Source organism: Amblyraja radiata, chromosome 2, assembly GCF_010909765.2.
Source record: "Amblyraja radiata isolate CabotCenter1 chromosome 2, sAmbRad1.1.pri, whole genome shotgun sequence".
Lineage (NCBI taxonomy): Eukaryota > Metazoa > Chordata > Chondrichthyes > Rajiformes > Rajidae > Amblyraja > Amblyraja radiata.
This window is the reverse complement of record NC_045957.1, coordinates 115486658-115504948: the sequence shown is the minus strand read 5'-3', so window position 1 is coordinate 115504948 and position 18291 is coordinate 115486658. Positions and strand designations below refer to the sequence as shown.

At 46.7% G+C, this 18291-nt stretch overlaps 1 protein-coding gene across 5 annotated transcripts in view; it reads right to left on the bottom strand.

The window, feature by feature from the left end:
• The window catches only part of kif13a (kinesin family member 13A), a 294683-nt gene extending 277374 nt beyond the window's left edge, over positions 1-17309 (bottom strand). For 3 of the 5 annotated variants that reach the window (XM_033013844.1, XM_033013836.1, XM_033013849.1), the window contains exons 1-2: positions 16889-17308; positions 16532-16628 (exon numbers count right to left, since the gene is read on the bottom strand). In XM_033013844.1, the coding sequence (XP_032869735.1) occupies positions 16532-16628; positions 16889-16943 (152 nt within the window). In that variant the 5' untranslated portion in view covers positions 16944-17308. Of the gene's footprint in view, positions 1-16531; positions 16629-16888 lie in introns of all 5 variants that reach the window. The other 2 variants (XM_033013828.1, XM_033013858.1) reach the window with 1 other exon arrangement.
• Positions 17310-18291: the final 982 nt, after the last annotated feature.

Genomic DNA, 18291 nt, shown 5'->3' with positions numbered 1-18291 from the left:
CGTATACCTTGACTCATCTATCTCCAAGAGCTCTATCTAACTCTCTCTTGAAAGCATCCAGAGAACCAGCCTCCACCGCCCTCTGAGGCAGATAATTCCACAGACTCATAACACTGTCTCTGTGTGAAAAAGTATTTCCTCATCTCCGTTCTAAATGGCTTACCCCTCATTCTTAAACTGTGGCCCCTGGTTCTGGGCTCCCCCATCATCGGGAACATGTTTCCTGCCTCTAGCGTGTCCAACCCTTAATAATCTTATATGTTTCCATTCAGAAGTAATGATGATAAAGGAAACAGGCCATTGTCAGCTTATTTCTCTAATGTGAAAACAATGCATGACATGCTGCTGTTCTCCCACTTTGACTTCCAAGTACACTTAGTCTAATCTCTGGGCAATAACATTCAAAACGCAGCACACCTGTAGCCGGATACATCATTAAGATGGAGACACAAGAGACTGCAGATGCTTGAATCTGGAGCAAAAAAACATGTTGGAGGAACTCGGGTTAAGCAGCAGCTGTGAAAAAAAATGGTTCACAGGTTCTGCCTGACCCGATGGATTCCTCCAAAATGTTGCTTTTGGAATACTTCAATCATTGAGAGGAAAAACAATGAAAAAAAGATACAGCTGTCTGAATAAATTAACTGCTGCAGTATGGCATCAAGACATGAGTGTTTACGATATTTGAAGGTGTTTTTTTTTTAAAAGGTTCCCCTCGGCAGCAGTGACGCAGCTGTAGTTTTGCTGCATTACAGCGCTTGCAGCGCCGGAGACCCGGGTTCGATCCCGTCTACGGGTGCGGTCTGTACGGAGTTTGTACGTTCTCCCTGTGACCTGCGTGGACTTTCTCCGAGATCTTCGGTTTCCTCCCGCACCCCAAAGACGCACAGGTATGTAGATTAATTGGCTTGGTGTATGTGTAAATTGTCCCTAGTGTGTGCAGGATAGTGTTCATATGCAGGGATCGCTGGTCGACGTGGACTCAGTGGGCCGAAGGGCCTGTTTCCGCGCTGTATCTCTAAATTTAAACTAAAGTTAAAAAAAAATTAATTCTGAACAGTGGTCAATGGCCACAATGGTCAGGGGTAGCATGGTGTCGCAGCGGTAGAGTTGCTGCCTTACAGCACCAGGGACCCAAGTTCGATCCTATTCCTAATAGTTTTGAGGAAGCTTTCAAAACAAGTGCAGGGCGACCGCATTCTTACACAAAATTTGCATTACAACCCAGCAATATGAACATTGACTTATCTAACTTCAAGTAACTTCAAGTAACCCTTGCTTTCCCTCTCTCCATCCCTCCCCCATTACAGTTCTCCGACCAGTCTGACTGTCTCCGACTACATTTTATCTGTTTGCTTTGTTGTTACTTCTCCCAGCCAACAATGATCTACTCCACATTTTCCTTGATCTTAATCCCCTTTGTCCTGTTTTCACACCTTACACATCCTAATCTATGTATCTCCTTCTCCCCTGACATCAGTCTGAAGGAGTGTCCCCACCCAAAACGCCACCCATTCCTTCTCTCCAGAGATGCTGCTTGACCCGCTGAGTTACTCCAGCATTTTGTGCCTATCTTCGGTTTAAACCAGCATCTGCAGTTCCTTCCTTTACAGCATTATAAAGTGTCAGTCATCTGTGTCGCACACTATTTATTATGCATCCCCCCATCTGGCAGATAAAGTATTTTACCATGCACGAGCACATCTGAGAAACGTCACGATGAAGCACAAATGTGGATATTATGAGATGATCAAAGTTTGAGAAGAGTGTTTTTAGTGAAATAACTCAACGGAGCTTGTACGTTCTCCCCGTGACCTGCGTGGGTTTTCTCGGAGATCTTCGGTTTCCTCCCACCCACACTCCAAAGACTTACAGGTTTGTAAGTTAATTCAGGCACGGAAATCGCTATCAAAACATGGGGGGGGGACACACAATTTCTTAGCGGCCGCCGCGCATGCGCACACTCACACACACACACATGCGAGGCTTTGGAGGCTTCAGCCGTGGGCCCTGTGGACGGTAATTACGGGAACGACGGCCCAGGCTTACAGCCAGCGCGGAGAAGCAGCGCATAATCCTGCTCAACTCTGCTTGTCTCGCCGGGTTAACCTACAGCCCTGCCAGGACTGATGGGACACCAATCCGGAGCCGTGGATCAAGCCTTGCTTCTCTGCACTGGCTGTGGGCCTGGGGGCACCGCTCCCGTCTAACTACCAACGTCTCTGGCCACCCCCGGGCGCATGGGAGGGGGGGGGGGTGTCACTCGGGTGGGGACGGTGATGGTCCAGCGGCGGTTCAGCAGCGATTGCAGCTCTGGAGACCCGGGATCGATCCTGGCTGCGGATGAGGCGCAGGTTTGTGTCCAGGGCTGCCGAGAGTGTTTTTCGCTTGTGACCTTATGACCTGGACATGCAATTCAAGCCCCGTTCTATGATCTTTGCTCCACCATGACGTCTCCCTCCTCCATCACCACGCTCTATCCTCAGTCCCACCCCCTACTTCCGCCTCTGACCGACACCTCCCTCCTCCAATCATCGCGCTGAATCATCATGTTCCCCCCCCCCCCATTGCCTGCTGACCGACGTCTCTCTGTCCAATCGACGCCCTCGATCATCAGTCCCACCCGCACTGTCTCGCGGAAAGCGGAGATTTCACCGAGTTTTAAATTCCAGATTACAAAAAACGGGGGGGGGGGGGGGGACGTGTCCCCCCTGGGATTTCCGCCCCTGTGTTAATTGCTTCTGTAAACTTGTAAATTGTCCCTGGTGGGTGTAGGATAGTGTTAATGTGCGGGGATTGCAGGTCGGCATGGACCCGGTGTGAACTAAACTAAACTGCTTACACCAGCAGGTTCTCAACCAAGACAGCACTGATTTAAGATAAAAGCTCAGTTGGAAAATGAGCTTTACAAAAAAGACACTCAGCAGGCTCTGAAATGCAGTGTTTGAAAGAGTGATGGAGACAGATTTAAGAATAGCTTTTGATTTGTATTGTATTGTATTGTATTGTATTCAAATTTATTGTCATTGTCTCAGTTAGAGACAACGAAATGAATTTCCCTTACAGGCAGTATCATAAAAATAAAAATAAAAATAAATAAATAATAATAAATAATAAAACATATTAAAAATAAAATAGAATTTAAAAAAAGCACAAACACTGAAAGTCCACGACACAACATAACACAGTGGCACCAAGGTGATAGGGCATAGGATAATGAAGCAGTGAAGGAAGAACAGGGTAGTGCACTAATGGTTTTGGTCTTTCAAAAGTGAGAGATGCCATGGGTCTGATCTGACAAATACCCTGCCTTTGGTATCTGATAAAAGGTTAGTTTCTGAAAACATTATGAAAAGTGTTTAAGAAGGAACTGCAGATGCTGGAAAATCGAAGGTACACAAAAATGCTGGAGAAACTCAGCGGGTGCAGCAGCATCTATGGAGCGAAGGAAATAGGCAACGTTTGTAAAATATCGGTCTGAAGAAGGGTTTCGGCCCGAAACGTTGCCTATTTCCTTCACTCCATAGATGCTGCCGCACCCGCTGAGTTTCTCCAGCATTTTTGTGTACCAACATTTTGAAAACATGTTTCATTAAATATTAAACTTGGGACGTCACAGTGATGTGAGCTATTGCCTCACAGCGCCAGAAACCCGGGTTCGATCCTTAAGTACAAGTGCTCGTCTGTACGGAGTTTGTACGTTCTCCTTGTGACCGCGTGGGTTTTCACCGAGATCTTCAGTTTCCTCCCACATTCCAAAGACATAAAAGTTTGCAGGATAATTGGCTCTGTATAAATGTAAACTGTCCCTGTGTGTAGGATAGTGTTAGCCTGCGGGGATCGCAGGAAAGTGCCGACTCGGTGGATCAAAGGGCCTGTTTCCGCGCTGTATCTCGAAACTAAAAAATAATTCTGAAGTCATGTTTCATGAAACATTCTGAAGATAAGTTTCAGTCTCAACAGATACTACTTGACCTTCTGCATATTACCAACGTCTTCTGGTTTCATTTCAGATTTTCTTTGCAGCCTATTATTTTTATTTCACACTTCCTATACCTACAGGTTTTTGCGTGCATTTAAAAAAATGTTTAGTTTAGAGATACAGGGCGAAAACAGGCCCTTAGGCCCACCAAGTCCGTACCGACCAGCGATACCCCGCACATTAACACTCCAACACCCACTGCATGACTATAACATTGCAAACATTTCTTGGTTGCTAATTTTCAATCAGATATCTTATCTATATTACTAAAAGTCTGTTTTTGACCGGTTTTGGCCATCTGTGCTGCGATTTCCGAGCGAATGCCGTCACCTACGGCCGTCATTTTTGGCCACCTCACTCAGAGCCCCCCTCCGCCGTATGTGTGCCGAGGACTTTTCCCGTCGATGAAAAATGACAGAGATATTAATGATTTTACAAAATTCCCCATTCTCTCTGCTGCCCCTGCTGGCGGCAGGGGGGAGGGACTATAAAACCAGGAAGTGGTGTGCCCCAATCAGTCTCTTCAAGATGGAGGAAGGCAGAGGGTCACGTTTCTCTGAGCTGTGAATAACACTGAACACATGTCTACTCAAATGTAAGTGTCCTTAGTGGTTCTAAAACGCTTGCAGAATGTGTCTATTGGTTCTAAAATGTTTGCAAAAAGTGTTTATTGGTTCTAAAATGTCTGCAAAAAGTGTCTCTTTTGGTTCTACAATGCTTGCAGAATGTGTCTTTTTTGGTTCTAAAATGTTTTTTTTAATCTCCCCCCCTTTCCTCCCCCCTCTCCTCTCCCCCCCCCCTCTCCCCCTCCCCCCCTCTCCCCCCCTCTCCTCCACCCCCTCTCCTCCCTCTCCTCTCCCCCTTCCCCCCTCACCTCTCCCCCCTCTCCTCTCCCCCCCTCTCCACTCCCACCCCCTCCCCCCCCCTCCCCCCCTCTCCTGCCCCCCCTCTCCTCTCTCCTCTCCTCTCCACCCTCCCCCCCTCTCTCTCCCCTCTTTTTCTCCCCCCCCTCCCCTCCCCCACCATTCCTCCCCAAAACCCCCTCCCCTCCACACACCCCTACCCCCTTCCCTCCACCCTCCCTGCTCCCCACCAGCCCCCTCCCCTCTCAGCACACCCTCTCTCTCCCCCTCCCCCCCCTCCCCATCTCTCCTCCCCCCTCCCCCCTCTCTCTCCCCTCCCCCCCTCTCCCTCCCTCCCCTAAACCCCCTCCCCTCCACACCCCCTACCCTCTAACCTAGTCCCCCCCGACTATAAAACCAGGAAGTGGTGTGCCTCACTCACTCTCTGCAAGATGGATGAAGCCAAGGGTCACGTCTCTCTGAGCTCTGAATGACACTGAACAAATGTCTACACAACTGTGAGTACCCTTAATGTGGTTTGAAAATGAAAATATGTTTTTTTGAAGTAAAAAGGCACTGCCTGCAAATGGTTGTTTTGGGTGTTTTGGCTTGAAGTTGAAAGGCACTACTTACTGCAAATGGTGGTTTGGGAGCTTTGGTTTAAAGTTGAAAGGCACTACTTACTGCAAATGGTGGCTTGGGCGCTTTGGCTTGAAGTTGAAAGGCACTACTTACTGCAAATGGTGGCTTGGGTGTTTTGGCTTGAAGTTGAAAGGCACTACTACCGCATATGGTGGCTTGGGAGCTTTGCTTGAAGTTGAAAGGCACTACTTACTGCAAATGGTGGCTTGGGTGCTTTGCTTGAAGTTGAAAGGCACTACTTACTGCAAATGGTGGCTTGGGTGCTTTGCTTGAAGTTGAAAGGCACTACTTACTGCAAATGGTGACTTGGGTGCTTTGGCTTGAAGTTGAAAGGCACTAACTGCAAATGATGGCTTGGGTGATTTGGCTTGAAGTTGAAAGGCACTTTTTACTGCAAATTGTGGCTTGGGTGCTTTGGCTTGAAGTTGAAAGGCACTACTTACTGCAAATGGTGGCATGAGGTTGAAAGGCACTACTTACTGCAAATGGTGGCTTGGGTGCTTTGGCTTGAAGTTGAAATGCACTATTTACTGCAAATGGTGGCTTGGGAGCTTTGGTTTAAAGTTAAAAGGAACTACTTACTGCAAATGGTGGCTTGGGTGTTTTGGCTTGAAGTTTAAAAAAATCACCATTCTCTCTGCTGCCCCTGCTGGAGGGAGGGGGAGGGACTATAAAACCAGGAAGTGGTGTGTCTCACTCAATCTCTGCAAGATGAATGAAGTCAAGGGTCACGTCTCTCTGAGCTCTGAATAACACTGAACAAATGTCTACACAACTGAGTACCCTTAATGTGGTTTGAAAATGAAAATATGGTTTGTTTGAAGTAAAAAGGCACTGCCTGCAAATGGTTGTTTGGGTGCTTTGGCTTGAAGTTGAATGGCATTACTTACTGCAAATGGTGGCTTGAGTGCTTTGGCTTGAAGTTGAAAGGCGCTACTTACTGCAAATGGTGGCTTGGGTGCTTTGGCTTGAGGTTGAAAGGCACTACTTACTGCAAATGGCGGCTTGGGTGCTTTGGCTTGAAGTTAAAAGGAACTACTGCAAATGCACTTACTTCCTGTTTGCACTGTATATTGATTTTAGATAAAACGCTACACTTACGGCTGTGATTTTTGGCCGCTGAGCAGGTGCAGAGAATTCTTCCCATCAATTAAAAATAAAAGTGTTATTAGTGTTTAAAAAATGTTGAGAATCTCTCTCCTGTCAATCACGCCCTGAAAGCCACACCTTTTCCGGTAGGAGGGGGAGGGGTTATAAAACTCAGAAGTGTGGGTGTGGCTCAGTCTCTGCATGATGGGGAGGGAGAGGTCATAACTCTGACTGAGCTGTGAATCAACTGAACACACTGAATGTCTACTGAACTGTGAGTTTAGTGTTTTTTGTGGTTTTATGGTGGTTTCACCCTGCATGAAATGGTATGAAGCTGCATTTGAATTTAGTGGCCTTGGACCCTGCTTGAAGTGGAATAAAACTGCACTGAATTTGGTGGCCTTGCACCCTGCTGAAAGTCGTATGAAACTGCACTGGTATTCGGTGGCCTTGCACCCTGCTTGAAATGGTAGGAACATGGATTTGAATTTGGTGGACTTGCACCCTGCTTGAAATGGTAAGAACATGGATTTGAATTTGGTAGATTTGCACCCTGCTTGAAATGGAATTTCAAGGAATAGTCATGAGTCAACTGCCAGCCCACCAGCCGTGAGTGAGCTGCCAGCAGATCAAGCTTGAGGAACTGAGCTGCCACCCCAAGAACCCATACCAGCACTCCAGAAAGCCTCCCCACTGGCCACCAATATTGGAATTGGTGGAGAGGTGGAATATAGCGTCGGGGGACCAGCCCTCCCGTGTGAACATGGGACCCAACGGGTCTCACTTAGTCTAATATATTACTAAAAGTCTGTTCTTGACCGGTTTTGGCCATCTGTGCTGCGATTTCTGAGAGAACGCCGCCACCTACGGCCGTCATTTTTGGCCACCTCGCTCAGAGCCCCCCTCTGCCGCATGTGTGCCGAGGATTTTTCCAGTCGATGAAAAATGACAGAGATATTAATGATTTTACAAAATTCCCCATTCTCTCTGCTGCCCCCGCTGGCGGCAGGGGGGATGGACTATAAAACCAGGAAGTGGTGTGCCTCAATTAGTCTGCAAGCGGGAGGAAGGCAGAGGGTCACGTTTCTCTGAGCTGTGAATAACACTGAACACATGTCCACACAACTGTGAGTAAGTACCCTTAATGTGGTTTGAAAATGAAAATATGGTTAAAGTAAAAAAGCACTGCCTGCAAATGGTTGTTTGGGGGGTTTGGGTTGAAATAAAAAGGCACTCTCTCTCTCCCCCCCCTCCTCTCCTCTCACCCCCCTCCTCTCCTCTCACCCCCCCCCCTCTCCTCTTCCCCCCCCCCTCTCCTCTCCCCCTCCTCTCCACTCCCCCCTCTCTCTCTTCCCTCTTTTTCTCCCCCTCCTCCCCTCCATCCCCTCCCCCACCATCCCTCCCCTAAACCCCCCTCCCCTCCACACACCCCTACCCCCTTCCCTCCACCCCCCCTCCCCCTCCCTGCTCCCCACCTCTCCCCCTCCCCTCACCTCACCCCTCTCAGCACACCCCCTCACTCCCCCTCTCCTCTCTCCCCACCCTCTCCTCTCCCCCCCCTCTCCTCTCCCCCCCCCTCTCCTCCCCCCCTGTCCTCAACCCCCTCTCCTCTCCCCCCCCTCTCCTCTGTGTCTCTGCCCCTTCTCTATCTGCCCTCACTCTCTACCACCCCCCCCCTCCCCCCCTCTGCAAGTGACTGCAAGTTGGGGGCTATGCGTCAGTAGATAGGGTGGTTATGGGGTAAGAGCAAATTAATAATATTAATATAATATCAAGGGGAGTAATTAGCGTGAGTGCGGGGGGGGTAGTTAGTGTGTGTGACGCCGTATGCCGCCTCCCCCCCCCACAACCGCACGTTGGGGGAACAGACCCTACGGGTCTGCACTTGGTCTAGTTTACTTTAAAATCCTGTAATAAATAACAAACTTGTTTCCCAACATCAGGGAATAAATCATGAAAACAAAGAAACTCTGCAGTCCATACAAATATTAAAAATGAATGATGATTGCATAAACACTTCAATTTGCTCTGATCGGATGAATTCAATTGTAACCAAATATAAAATTATGGAAATATTCAAAGGGGATCGGTTCTTATTATTGAAGGGGTTTTTTTAAGCAAAAAGGCAATAACAAAGAAAATATAAACAGACATGTAAAGTAAGGTAAAAACAGGCATAAGAGAGTTTTAATGTCATAAAGAATTGGAGTAGAATTAGGCCATTCGGCCCATCAAGTCTACTCATTCAATCATGGCTGATCTATCTCTCCACCCTAACCCCTGTCTTCTCCCCATAACACCCGACACCTTTTGTTGAAACTCAAGTCAAGTCAGAAGAGTTTATTGTCATGTGTCCCAGATAGGACAATGAAATTCTTGCTTGCTGCAGCACAACAGAATATTGTAGGCATAAATACAGATCAGATCGGTGCCCATATACCATAGAATATATAATACACACATAAAATAACAGATAAAGTGCAATAGGCTGTTATAGTTCAGAGTTTGTTTGAAGTTGTGTTTAATAGTCTGATGGCTGTGGGGAAGTAGCTGTTCCTGAACCTGGATGTTGCAGATTTCAGGCTCCTATACCTTCTACCTGATGGCAGAGGAGAGATGAGTGTGTGGCCAGGATGGTGTGGGTCCTTGATGATGCCTTTTTGAGGCAGCGACTGCGATAGATCCCCCCGATGGTAGGGAGGTCAGAGCCAGGGCAGTGTTTACAACTTTTTGCAGCCTTTTCCGCTCCAGGAAGCTCAGGTTGCCGTACCAAGCCACGAAGCAACACAACATTATCCAGGCATTTCACTACAGGAGTGGAATTAGGCCATTCAGCCCTTGGGGTCCACACCGCCATTCAATCATGGCTGATCTCTGCCTCCTAATCCCATTTTCCTGCCTTCTCCCCATAACCCTTGACACCCGTTCTAATCAAGAATTTGTCTATCTCTGCCATAAAAATATCTACTGACTTGGCCTTTACAGCCCTCTGTGCCAATGAGTTCCACAGATTAACTACAATCTGACTAAAGAATGAGTTCCCCTCTTATTCAAGAACAATCGATACAATATACTGAGGGTGGCACATGCTAGTTAAAAAACTGCAAGTGATAATTTACTTGATAAAATCTCGACCCAGTTCGGACCCTCCCTTGTCATTAAGGTAGGTGCCTGTGAACATAATTTTCATTCATTGAGTGCTAGTCTCCAAATGTATCAGTAAATTATCCGGTGACTAGGTCGTTAAACATCATGAAACAAAGGGCCAATTGTTACAGTGTGCACTTGCTCAATACCCATTGTACACTGCACTGACAAAGGAGAGTCCTTGAAGATTCAATAAGGTTAGTAAATATTGGAATAGTGCAAGGCCTGGATAGAGTGGATATGGAGAGGATGTTTCCACCAGTGGGAGCGTATAGGACCAGAGGCCAGAGCCTCTGGTCCTAGACTTTCAACAAGGTCCCACATAAGAAATTAGTATGCAAACTTAAAGCACATGGTATTGGGGGTTCAGTATTGATGTGGATAGAGAACTGGCTGGCAGGCAGGAAGCAAAGAGTAGGAATAAATGGGTCCTTTTCACAATGGCAGGCAGTGACTAGTGGGGTACCGCAAGGCTCAGTGCTGGGACCCCAGCTATTTACAATATATATTAATGATTTGGACGAGGGAATTGAATGCAACATCTCCAAGTTTGCGGATGACACGAAGCTGGGAGGCAGTGTTAGCTGTGAGGAGGATGCTAGGAGGCTGCAAGGTGACATGGATAGGCTGGGTGAGTGGGCAAATGCATGGCAGATGCAGTATAATGTGGATAAATGTGAGGTTATCCACTTTGGTGGCAAAAACAGGAAAGTAGACTATTATCTGAATGGTGGCCGATTAGGAAAAGGGGAGATGCAACGAGACCTGGGTGTCATGGTACACCAATCATTGAAAGTAGGCATGCAGGTGCAGCAGGCAGTGAAGAAAGCAAATGGTATGTTAGCATTCATAGCAAAAGGATTTGAGTATAGGAGCAGGGAGGTTCTACTGCAGTTGTACAGGGTCTTGGTGAGACCACACCTGGAGTATTGCGTACAGTTTTGGTCTCCTAATCTGAGGAAAGACATTCTTGCCATAGAGGGAGTACAGGGAATAATAATAATAATAATAATAATAATAATCTCACACGGTGCCTCAGGAAGGCCGTCAGCATCCATAAAGACTCCTCACACCCTTGTAATGGACTGTTCGAACTACTTCCCTCCGGCAGACGTTACAAGGCCTTCTACGCCCGAACCTCCAGACTCAGAAACAGCTTTATTCCCAGAGCTATAACGGCTCTGAACCGGCCCTGCTGAGTGCCCCCCATCCCCACTGGACTGTCTCCCTCGGATGGTCACGTCACACAGCTTATTTATTTATTTTACTTTTCTTTTACATCAGTTGGAAGCTGCATACTAAATCTCGTTGCACTGATGTGCAATGACAATAAAATATATTATTATTATTATTATTATCTTTTATTGTCATTGCACATAGCGCAACGAGATTTGGTTTGCAGCTTCCAACCGATGTCATAACATAAATAACTAATAAAATTTAGATTTAGATATCCCGAGAACATGGATTGTAAAAAGAACAGTAAAACAGTCAAAACAGTTCAACAGACTAAAGTGCAGATGTGACGGGACCATCCGAGGGAGACAGTCCAGGGGGATGGGGGGCACTCAGCAGGGCCGGTTCAGAGCCGCTATAGCGGTTCACCAGACTGATTCCTGGGATGTCAGGACTTTCATATGAAGAAAGACTGGATAGACTCGGCTTGTACTCGCTAGAATTTAGAAGATTGAGGGGGGATCTTATCGAAACTTACAAAATTCTTAAGGGGTTGGACAGGCTAGATGCAGGAAGATTGTTCCCGATGTTGGGGAAGTACAGAACTAGGGGTCACAGTTTAAGGATAAGGGGGAAGTCTTTTAGGACCAAGATGAGAAAAACATTTTTCACACAGAGTGTTGAATCTGTGGAATTCTCTGCCACAGAAGGTAGTTGAGGCCAATTCATTGGCTATATTTAAGAGGGAGTTAGATGTGGCCCTTGTGGCTAAAGGGATCAGGGGATATGGAGAGAAGGCAGGTACAGGATACTGAGTTGGATGATCAGCCATGATCATATTGAATGGTGGTGCAGGCTCGAAGGGCTGAATGGCCTACTCCTGCACCTATTTTCTATGTTTCTATGTTTCTAATACCAGGACATACCTTAAAAAGACGAGGAAGAATTTATTTAGTCAGCGGGTGGTGAATCTGTGGAATTCATTACCACAGATGATTGTAGGGGCCAAGTTGATGGATATTTTTAAGGCAGAGATTGACAGATTCTTGATTAGTACAGGTGTGTCAGGGGTTATGTGGAGAAGGCAGGAGAATGGGATTGAGAGGGAAAGATAGATCAGCCACGATTGAATGGCAGAGTAGACTGAAGAAGGGTCTCGAGCCAAAACATCACCCATTCCATCTCTCCAGAGATGCTTCCTGTCCCACTGAATTACTCCAGCTTTTTGTGTCTATCTTCAGCAGAGTAGACGTGATGGGCCGACTGTCTCCTAGAACTTATGGACTTAGAACTGCAGAATATGGAAAAAAGTCTTCAATGAAAAATCCCCCCCATATGTATTTACCATGGATAATGAAATGGAAGATAGTAAGTTAATGGGATGGAGCAGTGATATCCATGAGCATATTGATCAACATTACAAAAAAGGTGGTATTGGAGATCTTGAGATGCTTTAAGGTGGATAAATCCCCAGGGTCTGACCACATGTTATGGGAAGCAAGAATGGAGATATATATCAATTGGGAAAGTGGACAAGGGAATGGTAGATAGAATTTAACTCTGACAGGTATAAGCAGATGCATTCTGGAAAGTTAAACTAGGGCATAGAACATAGAAAAATAGGTGCAGGAGTAGGCTATTCGCCCCTTGACACCCGGCCGTTGTCAGTGCAGTGTACAATGGGTATTGAGCAAGTGCACACTGTAACAATTGGCCCTTTGTTTCATGATGTTTAACGACCTAGTCACCGGATAATTTACTGATACATTTGGAGACTAGCACTCAATGAATGAAAATTATGTTCACAGGCACCTGCCTTAATGACAAGGGAGGGTCCGAACTGGGTCAAGATTTTATCAAGTAAATTATCACTTGCAGTTTTTTAACTACCATGTGCCACCTTCAGTATATTGTATCGATTGTTCTTGAATAAGAGGGGAACTCATTCTTTAGTCAGATGGTAGTTAATCTGTGGAACTCATTGGCACAGAGGGCTGTAAAGGCCAAGTCAGTAGATGTTTTTATGACTGATCATCTAAAATCAGTACCCCGTTCCTGCTCATTCCCCATATCCCTTGATTCCTTTCGCCCCGAGAGTTAAATCTAACTCTCTCTTGAAAACATCCCGTGAATTGGCCTCCACTGCTTTCTGTGGCAGTGAATTCCACAGATTCACAACTCTCTGGGTGAAAAAATTTTTCCTCATCTCAGTCCGAAATGGCCTACCCCTTATTCTTAAACTGTGAACCCTGCTTCTGGACTCCTCCAACATCGGGAACATTTTTCCTGCATCTAGCCTGTCCAATCCATTAAGAATTGTATATGTTTCTATAAGATCCCCTCCCATCCTTCTAAATTCCAGTGAATACAAGCCCTGTCGGCCTATTCTTTCATCATATGTCAGTCCTGCCATCCCGGGAATTAACCTGGTGAACGTACGCTGCACTCCCTCAATAGCAAGAATGTTCTTCCTCAAATTAGGAGAACAAAATTGCACACAGTACTGCAGGTGCGGTGTCACCTGGTACCACTGCAGTAGGACCTCCTTGCTCTTAAACTCAAATCCAATCGCAAAGAAGGCCAACATGCCATTAGCTTTCTTCACTGCCTGGTGTACCTGCATACTTACTTTCAGTGACTGATGTACAAGCACACCCAGGTCTCGTTGCACCTCCCCAACATCATTCAAAGAATAATCTGCCTTCCTGTTCTTGCCACCAAAGTGGATAACCTCACATTTATCCACATTACACTGCATCTGCCATGCATCTGCCCACTCACCCAACCTATCCAAGTCATCCTACAGCCTGATAGCATCCTCCTTGCAGCTGACACTGCCACCCAGCTTGTGTCATCTGCAAACTTAGAGATGTCACATTTAATTCCCTCGTATAAATTGTTAATATATATTGTAAATTACTGGGGTCCCAGCACCGAGCCTTGGAACTCTACTAGTCACGGCAGGATATAGCAGGGTGTTTAAGAAGGAACTGTAGCTGTAGATGCTGGAAAATCGAAAGTAGACATAAATGCTGGAGAAATTCAGCGGGTGAGGCAGCAGGGCCCTGGGAAGTCTGTTGGAAGGAATTGCAGATGCTGGTTTACACCGAAAATAGACACAAAAATGTTGGAGTAACTCAGTGGAAGCATCTCTGAAGAAGGGTCTCGACCCGAAACGTCACCCATTCTTCTCTCCGGAGATGCTGCCCGTCTCGCTGAGTTACTCCGGCATTCCGTGTCTATTGTTGATAAATAGTTCGGTATTCCAGCATTTTGTGTCTATCTCCGGTGCAAACCATCATCTGCAGCTCCTTCCTGCACAGTTCGGTATTTATGTTGTATTATCGTAAACACACAACGCAAACCTTGCCGGCGTCGCAAATAGTGAAGTCAAATGACGAAGCCAATAGACTTTTAGCCGCGCACAAGATCTTGATCCAACCCACCACCCACTCTAATCCAAGCGATGTTAGATCACAACGTCCTAAATAAATCCGAATACAGATGCTTAGATTGACACGAGTTATAAATGTCTTCTACGGGGCCTCCCCTGCCAAAAACACTTTCGACTGAACACAATGTAATAACTGAAAAAGGGAGATCTATCCAATTAACCGTTCACTTAAAGGACAAGCCAAATAACGCCCTGGGCGGGCCAGTTACAGAGAGCCGCTCCTTCAACAACAAACAACGGCGGAATCTCAGCGTGAGTGAGCATTCAGTTGGAGGAAGCTCGCCACACCTGCTATTCATGTCGTTGTGTTTCATGGGACTGGCGGCATTTGGGTTAGTTTGAGGGTTGTTTAGGAGGAAGGAAATGCAGACGCTGGTTTACACCGAAGATCAACATTGGAGTAACTCAGCGGGACAGTCAGCATCTTTGGAGAGAAGGAGTGGGTGACGCTTCGGGTCGAGACCCTTCTCCAGACTTCATTCTGGGGGGGGGGGGGGGTGACGTAGGAAGGGTAAGGTGTGAAAACGAGAGATCAAAGGTGGTGAGTTTCCAGGAAAACGCAGAATAGATCGTTGTTGGCTGAGGGGAAGGTGCCAACGGGGCACACAATCAGTTCAATTTAATCAAGAGGACAGTCAAACTAATGGGAGAGGAAGAGAGAGAGAGAGAGAGAGAGAGAGAGAGAGAGAGAGAGAGAGAGAGAGAGAGAGAGAGAGAAAGAGAAAGCAAGGGTTACTTGAAGTTGTAAGCTGCCCAAGCGAAAAATGAAGAAGGCTTGTATTTGCGACGTGGGGTGGGGGTCAGTTCTGCGTCTCTCCGACAAGCCAATTACAAAGCGGCCCATCCAGCCTGGTGGCTTGTACTCAACAATTATTTATTTACCAAGTTCTAGAAGCAGAGTAAGGCCATTCGGCCCATTGAGTCTACTCCGATATTCAATCATGCCTGACCTATCTTTCCCTCTCAACCCAATTCTCCTGCCTTCTCCCCATAAACTCCTGATACCCGTACTAATCAACAATCTGCCAATCTCTGCCTTAAAAAATATCAATTGACGACCTCCACGGCCGTTTGTGGCATAGCCAAGAATTATTTTTATATATATCTATATCTATATCTATATCTCTATATCTATATATATATCTATATCTATATATCTATATCTATATATATATATATACAGGCCTGGGATAGATTTACAACTTTTTTTTAAAAAAGCAAAGGAGAGTATTAACACCAGTAGTTTGGAGTTAAACTAAAAACAGGTGGGGCGAGCTTAAACTGGGTACGTTTACATGAGCTTCTATAGAAAGACGCACACAGAGTGGAACTAGCAGCGTGGCGCGGATCCGAGTCTCTCCTGTCACCCCCAACCCCAACATCGCCTTGAAACAAACAGATCTTCACACCCGGTCCTTCAAAAATTGCACAGATCGAACCACACCCTGTGGGCGACTGCAAATATAAGCCATAAAAGGCGGGTTCTGGTGAACCCAACTCATCGCACACAATTCACCCCGAATAATCAATGACTCCATCAATGTCAAATTACCGACACGGCACAGTTAATGTTGACCGATTGCTCATCTCTGTTATTTCAACCCGTTCTTCCCAACTTCCTTTTCTTTGCTGTTGAGCTGTATATCCTTGGGTACTTGCCAACATTATCTTTCCTTTTCTCTCTCGCACACACACACACACACACACACATATATATATATATATATGTGTGTGTGTGAGAGAGAAAAGGAAAGATAATGTTAGCAAGTACCCATAAGAGGGGAAACGGGGAGACCACGTCTTCTGTCCGTGGACATTGATGGAGTCTAGCAGATGTATTATTCGATTCGACTGCGCCTCCTTGAAACCAACCGGAGACTTTTTAATCTCAGCTCCGGACGCGGTCGCGGGTTTCTGGCGCCGATTGCCGGCTCAACATAGATCGCCTTCCACTCTCCACCCCCCCCTTCACTCCAAATCTCACCCCTCCCTCTTCCCATTCCCTTCCCTTGCACACATTTGTTTGTTTTAATGGAACTAACAGATTTTTGTTTTGCGCGTCTGATTTTAAACCTCTCCTCCAGGCGTTCGTTGTTATGGAGATAAATAGATTGTAATGGGTGGAGGGAGGGGAACAAAATGTTTGCCTTGTGTTGTGGTACGCACTTATTTTGGGGAAGGGGATGTGGTGGGTATTACCTGTTGTCTGCCTTAGACGTGTTGGGACAGGGCGGCGGGTGGAGAACAGTCTGATTTTCTTCCATTTCCACCACACACTTGGTGTTGAGATCCATCTCTGCGGAACATCAGTCAACATGTTAGCCGAAAGCCCACCACCCAAGTCTCTCCCCCTTTTCCCACCCATGTCACCCTCTCACTCTCTCCCCCCCCCCCCCCAAGTTTCTCCCTCTTTTCCTTCCCACTCCCTCCCTCCCTCCACTATCAACGATGAATGCAATGCAGAATGTTTGTGTCGAAAAATATATAACACTCACAGAAAGTGCAATCGCTATTCGCTATCTTGAAGGCAGATTAATTTACGTGAATTGTGCTCACCTCGTCGGTTCATGGGCCGGACCCTCACTGCAACTTTCACCTTAGAATCCGACATTTTCACACACTTTCCTCACTCACTCACTCTCCCAACGGTCCAGTTAACTTGCACTTAATTCCTCGGTTGCTCAGTCTGCCGCGAAACTCTTCTCCCCGGCTCCTTCGTGCAAACGCCCAGCAGAAAACCACGGGTCCATTACTCGAGCCGGAATAAAAGGGCAAAGGGGGCTCCTCTTGTGTGTGTGTGGGTGGTGTTTTTTTCTCTCCACTCTCTCCTTTGCCTAACCAGAGATATTCCACTCCTCTCCCTTCATCGCCGCCGCCGCCGCCATGTTACAGGCGTTCAATCAGTCAAAGCCGGGAGCCGCGGAGATTCCCGAAACGCGGAGACCAGACCTCGACTCGACTCGACTCGATCTCCGCACTTGACGGAAAGAGCCGAGGACAGGGCGCTCGGGCTTCACCAGGCAACGCGGTCGCTGCCACGGAAATACCCGAATGGACTCGGGTCAAGCACAACACCACAAGACCAAGAAGTCTAAAGATACAAAGGACAAAGGACATTTATTGTCACATACACCAATTGGTGCAGTGAAATTTGAGTTACAGGCACGGACACACAAAAAAAAGCTGGAGTAACTCTACAAGATCTCTGGAAAAAAAGGAAGAGGTGACTTTTCGGATCGAGACCCTTCTTCAGACTGAGAGTCAGGAGAAAGGGAAACGAGAGATATAGACGGTGATATACTCTGAAGAAGGGTCGTAGAGAGAAACAGTGTGGAAATAGGCCCTTCGGCCCAACTTGCCCACACCAGGCCAACAAGCTTCGACCACCCCGGGCCGCGGTGTTTGAACCGGCCCGTTCGCGGGGTTCGGTGAGCCACGGGACTTTTTGTGCCATCGCCCGGTGGGGAATCGCCTCAGCGCAGAGGGAGAAGATGAGGGAAGAGACAGTAACCCTAAGATTTTTGCCTCCACCACAGTGAGGAGGTGCTTGGAGGATACACTGTGGTGGATGTTAATTTGTGTTTATTGTTGTTTTTTATTGTATGTATGACTGCAGGCACGAAATTTCGTTCAGACCGTAAGGTCTGAATGACAATAAAGGTATTCAATTCAAAAATCAATTCAATGTCCCAGCTCCCCATCAATGTCCCAGCTACACTAGTCCCGAAACATCACCCATTCCTTCTCTCCAGAGACACTGCCTGACCCGCTGAGTTACTCCAGCACTTTGTGTCTATCTTCTATTGTTGATCAATTGTTCGGTATTCCAGCATTTTATGTCCATCTTCGGTCTACCTTCCTACACAAGACCAAGAACCACCGGCTAAGAGCATTCAGTGGTCGACTGTAAACCTCACAGGGAAAAAAGATCCAAAATTCAAGTAAGGAGAGTGTTTTCT